Source organism: Haliaeetus albicilla, chromosome 4 (assembly GCF_947461875.1).
Source record: "Haliaeetus albicilla chromosome 4, bHalAlb1.1, whole genome shotgun sequence".
Lineage (NCBI taxonomy): Eukaryota > Metazoa > Chordata > Aves > Accipitriformes > Accipitridae > Haliaeetus > Haliaeetus albicilla.
Window position 1 is genome coordinate 30263653 of NC_091486.1, and position 5199 is coordinate 30268851.

The following is a 5199-nucleotide window of genomic DNA, read 5'->3' on the forward strand; positions in this document are numbered from 1 at the left end:
TCCACGAATGTGAAACATGTGCCGCAATTAAGCAAGCCAAGCGGCAAAAACCCCTGTCGCATGGGGGGCGATGGCTGAAATATAAACGGTGGGAGGCCTGGCAGATTGACTATATCACACTCCCACGAACACGCCAAGGCAAGTGCCATGTGCTTACAATGGTGGAAGCAACCACTGGATGGCTGGAAACATACCCTGTGTCCCATGCCACTGCCCAGAACACTATCCTGGGCCTTGAAGAGAAAATTTTATGGCAACACGGCACCCCAGAAAGAATCGAGTCGGACAACGGGACTCACTTCCGAAACAACCTCGTAGACACCTGGGCCAAAGAACACGGCATTGAGTGGGTATATCACATCCCTTATCACGCACCGGCCTCCGGAAAAATCGAACGATACAACGGACTGCTGAAAACTACATTGAGAGCGATGGGGGGTGGGACTTTCAAACATTGGGATACACATTTAACAAAAGCCACCTGGTTAGTTAATACTAGAGGATCCGCCAATTGGGCTGGCCCCGCCCAACCAAGACTTCCACATACTGTAGAAGGCGATAAAGTCCCTGTAGTGCGCATGAGGAGTATGTTAGGAAAGACAGTCTGGGTTAGTCCTCCCTCAAGCAGAGGCAAACCCATTCAAGGGGTTGTTTTTGCTCAGGGACCTGGGTACACCTGGTGGGTGATGCAGAAGGATGGGGAAGTTCGATGTGTACCTCAGGGAGATTTGATTTGGGGAGAGAATAGCCAGTGAATTGGGCTGTATGATACCTAACTGCTAAATACCCTGCCAATGCATGTCATTGTATCTATAGTGTCTATATGCCATATCAAGGGTACTACTGTAAGAATTACCCAAATGACTGCGGGATGGACTTTGAAACTAAGCCAAGTACAACAGCGACAGAACTTGAACTGACACCCAGCAATTTCCTCAAGATCAACATCTTCGACCTGCAGACTAAGGGCGTGAGTTGCACCAAATGTACTAGCCACAAGTTCCAGAGGCAGCATACAACAACCCACCATCTCACACCATCTCTCTTATCCTGAAGAACTGTTACAACAGATGGAGCCCCAAAGTCATGGACTAAATAAAATCAATGGACACATTAGAGGGATAGCCCATACGCTAAAGGAATACCATTTGCGTGTGTGTGTGTGTGCGGAGGGGCGATGGGGACGGACGCAAGTCCATATACTTATATATATAAGACAAGGAAGTGGTAGTGGTCGATTGGAAAATGTAAGATCTGGGCATGATGTAGATGGTATAGAATAAGGGGTGGATGATGTCCTGGGTTCAGCTGGGATAGAGTTAATTTTTTTTTACAGGAATCTGGGAGGTGGGGGGCATAGCCGGGGCAGCTGACCTGAACTGGCCAAGGAGCTATTCCATACCATGTGACATCATGCTCAGTATATAAAGGGGGAGCGGGCCGGGGGGTGGGCTCTTCTTTTCGGTGGGGGAAGTGGCAGAGCGTCGGGTCCCGGGTGGTGAGCAGTTGCACTGTGCATCACTCTTTTTGTATACTTTTTCATTAGTACCGTTGTTGTTGTTGCAATTTCTTTGTGTTGTTCCAGTAAACTGCCTTTATCTCAACCCTCGAGGTTCCAGGTTTGTTTTTTTTCCTCTCCTCCGTCTTCCCCCCATCCCACCGGAGGGGGGCGGGAGGAGTGAGCGAGCAGCCGCGTGGTCCTTTGTTACCGGCTGGGTTGAAGCCACGACACTGGTGAAGTCAGTAAATGCAGATATCTGTTATGCTGGGTTATTATAATGCAACATCTGAGACACTTCAAAGAGTCTCACATGGCATCAGTTACCTTCAATAGTTCAGTGAAGCTGTAAGGTGAATAGTAGTTTCCATCATTTACAAGCTGGTGAAGTTACTTGGTTGATGAGGTCAGAAAAGGATCTGCAAACATCTTCAGCTGTAGAGAAGAACTCTTGCTGCAAAGCAGACTGTTGAGCTGAAAAGTAGAATAGATTTTAAGTCTTTCAGAGCATTTGGATGCTGCCAGAGCCCTGAAAAACTCTGTCTAAATCTCTAATTTAAGATAACTCTGTAGAAACAGCAGCTTTTTCTGTCATTCTCCTTATTAAATCCTCAGTATCAAAAGAGAGGCATCCTGAGTGTTGAGCAAAGCTCTGCTCTGTAAGACCATTGATTACAAAGGGATTTTGTGCTGCTGGAAGTCTGCCTGGGACTCGAGTCGTAGTTACAGTGTCACTGAAGTGGCAACAGAAAAGATGTCCCATGCCCTCAGCAGTATAAGTTTGCTCCTTAATTGGCTGCTGAGACTGATTTCCTCTTATGTGCTTTGACTCATCCAGTTTCAAATTAGTCCAACAGTAGGGGCTATATTTCACCTTACAGGAGTATGTTCTAGCTTACAATATAGAGCTGGAGTACTTCTGCAATGGCAAAAGCAAGATTGTGAGTTTCCCCTGAGGGTTAAATGATTATGAACAATATTATAGACTAAACTGGATGAAGGTGAGAAGACAGTGTCAAGATAACTGAGAGAACTTATACCTGGTTGGGCTTGGAGAGACAATGCTTCCTTCAGTTTCATCACTAGCTGCTGCAGTTCTACTTCCTCACTGACTTCCTTCTCATCAGGTGGTATCTGCACTGCAGTGGGAGTAAGAACTGTATTCCTCATGATGCCACTGAAGGACTTTTCTGTCAATTCAGGCAGATATGTTTGATTCTCTTTTGCTTTTTTATACTGTCCCATAAAAGGTCTGTTACTCTGCAGGGACACTGACTCCAGTGGGTCTTCTGAGAACATGAAGTCCACTGCAGTGGGAACCTCAGGTGTCTGTAAAAGCTGTAATCTATTTGCAGAGTTGGGGGAATTCCAAGATTTCCAGCCTGCACATGTTCTGGCAGTAGGCTTTATTTGGGCAGGATTTAATCCACTCTGCATTCTCCTTTCCAGCAGGACATGTGGATTTCTTGGCATCGTATTCTGACACTGTGCAAAAGGATGCTCTGATGACTGTAACATTGTCTACAGTAGACAAAACACAGAAACTACAGATAATTGATATTTTTGTTTGCTGGTAGTACTAAAATAGGTAGGAAAATAATTTTGGGTCAGAATAAGTATTTTTTTTAAAAATCTCTGGTGAACTAAACCAATTCTTTTCACAAATAAAATATTTTCCTGCAATAAAATAAAACTGTGTGTTTGAGTTTAGACAAATCTATGTGGCCATTTTTTCCACAATTCCAATCTGAAAACATTATGTGCTTTAATGCCATCGAAAAGTGGGAATAATAATGTCCCAAGAATAAATTTGCAGGAAAATTGTTCTAAAAGAATTAAACTAAGGGAAAAAATATATGTGTATATTAAACACACATCAGACACCTCACACCTGTTAACATTTGAAATTCCAAAACTAGGTCAGTTGTCAGTGCCACAATTGTACTTGGAATTTTCTAGACAGAACTATGATGGCAAATACCATCCACTGCATTAATGCTGAGTGTGATGTAACTGGGATGCACTCAGCTGACTGCATACACTGGAAACTTAACTGCGTGTGTGCAGCCAGTCCCTCATGTTGTGGACAGGCCAGTGTCACAGCATACACACAGGATGGTATGACATGCCAGGTCATACGGGACTCCACGTGCAAGTGACATAAAAGTCACTAAGTGTGCACTGCAGGTGTGTCTGGCTTTTCTCTCTGTTTGACCATCCCTGAAGAACACTCTAAAAACAGCATTGCAGAAAATGCTGCAAAAATGCTGTAGGTGGCAAATACGTATGCATTCCCTGTGAAATAAGGGCGTTTTTGGAACTTCAGAGATACTTTAAATGAGCAAGAGTCAATACAATTGAAAAGAAAGAAAATATTTTCTGTAAGAGGTCTGTATTACATCCCAGTACAAGACAGCAATTAGGAATGACAAAAGAGTTTTTTTTAATTCAGTGCCAACATAGGATTCTTCTCTAAAGAAAAGACTGCGATGCAGTATCTAACACTTCTGTTTGAAACCATTTTCTCACTCTTATTGGAATACCCTCTCATTATTTTCATTGCAGTAGTATCTAAACATCCCAGACATGGGTAGCTGTGCTAGATGCTAAATACATACAGAATGACAAGAAAACCCCTGCTGCAAAGAGCCTATCTGCTTTCTCTGAAGATAAGAACCTAAGATGACTGAGCGGACAAGCAGAGGGTGCATGAAATAGTATCAAGAATGCTGGTCTGCAGGAAAAGGAGTAGTTAGTGTTCAGTAATTGCCCATAGCTGTGATGATTCTTGGTATATTTATCACATACCTTTACTTCTTGCTTCATTTGCTGCAGCTTCATTTGCAGGTTTTCATGGCTTGCTCTCAGGCTTTGGAGCTTTGCCTCTATTTTGCAGCTTTTGTCTTCCTGGCAGTTGTGAAGAAACTGCATTTTATCCTTCCATTTATTGAACTGCTTCTTCATGTACCTGCCAGGGACACAGGAGGGTGGGAATTTTGCTGTATCACACACACAAATATATGCAGTCATGGAAAAGAGCAAACACTGTAGCACAAACTTTCTCCTCTTCATCAGCTGAGGAAATTTTTGTCAGCTTTGGGGTTAGAGGCCAGTATTTCAGGAACTGGGCTGTATCTGTGGAATTAGCAAAAACAGGAGTGTTCTAGATCAGGAAAGATGTGAGCTGAGTGAAACAGTGGCCAGGACTGAGCCTTGCATCTTGGAATTTTACTTTTCTCGCAAAGGTGGCTGCAACAGGAGACACATTATAGCAGTCCCTCTGTCTAGAAGCAAACTACTTATGGCAACTCCCTGACCTGCAAAAGATTGCCATCATTTCCCCCCAAGCAACAAAGGAGTAAAACCAGCCTCTACCCCTTTGATGGAGTTCCTTCTTCCTCCTGGTATTCTATGCAGCTTTTTTGATGATACCAATAGTTCCTGCACAGGCCACTTCTCCTTGAAAAGGTACTGTGATTTTTGCAATTAGAAGTGCCACCCTCCCATGCACACCAGAGAAGATTTAGAAATTACCTACCCAGAGCACCGTATGATAAAAATACCACCCATATCTCTGTTCTAGAGTTGGGATTTCTCTAAGAAGTCAAGGTAGAAATACAGTTTTGTCTTCTCCACAGCTGAGGTGGAGACAGACAGAAAATCTTGTTAACACGACAGTAATAAACCAACTGCTTCAAATC

At 43.5% G+C, this 5199-nt stretch overlaps 1 protein-coding gene across 1 annotated transcript; it reads right to left on the reverse strand.

The window, feature by feature from the left end:
* Nucleotides 1-1825: 1825 nt before the first annotated feature.
* Nucleotides 1826-4601, reverse strand: DYTN (dystrotelin). The gene is made up of 3 exons (XM_009930660.2): nucleotides 4307-4601; nucleotides 2539-3019; nucleotides 1826-1972 (listed from the first exon to the last, which is right to left on the reverse strand). The coding sequence occupies exons 1-3, from the start codon at nucleotides 4568-4570 to the stop codon at nucleotides 1869-1871; spliced, it is 849 nt and encodes a 282-aa protein (XP_009928962.2). The 5' UTR covers nucleotides 4571-4601; the 3' UTR covers nucleotides 1826-1868.
* Nucleotides 4602-5199: the final 598 nt, after the last annotated feature.

Bases quoted from the DNA above. Each gene is read 5' to 3' on its own strand.
- DYTN (XM_009930660.2), bottom strand. From the start codon at position 4,570: ATGAAGAGGAGAAAGTTTGTGCTACAGTGTTTGCTCTTTTCCATGACT. The intron at 3,020-4,306 runs GTATGTGATAAA...TGTCTACTGTAG, and splicing joins AAATGAAGCAAGAAGTAAAG to ACAATGTTACAGTCATCAGA. The intron at 1,973-2,538 runs GTATAAGTTCTC...TCTACTTTTCAG, and splicing joins GTCTCTCCAAGCCCAACCAG to CTCAACAGTCTGCTTTGCAG.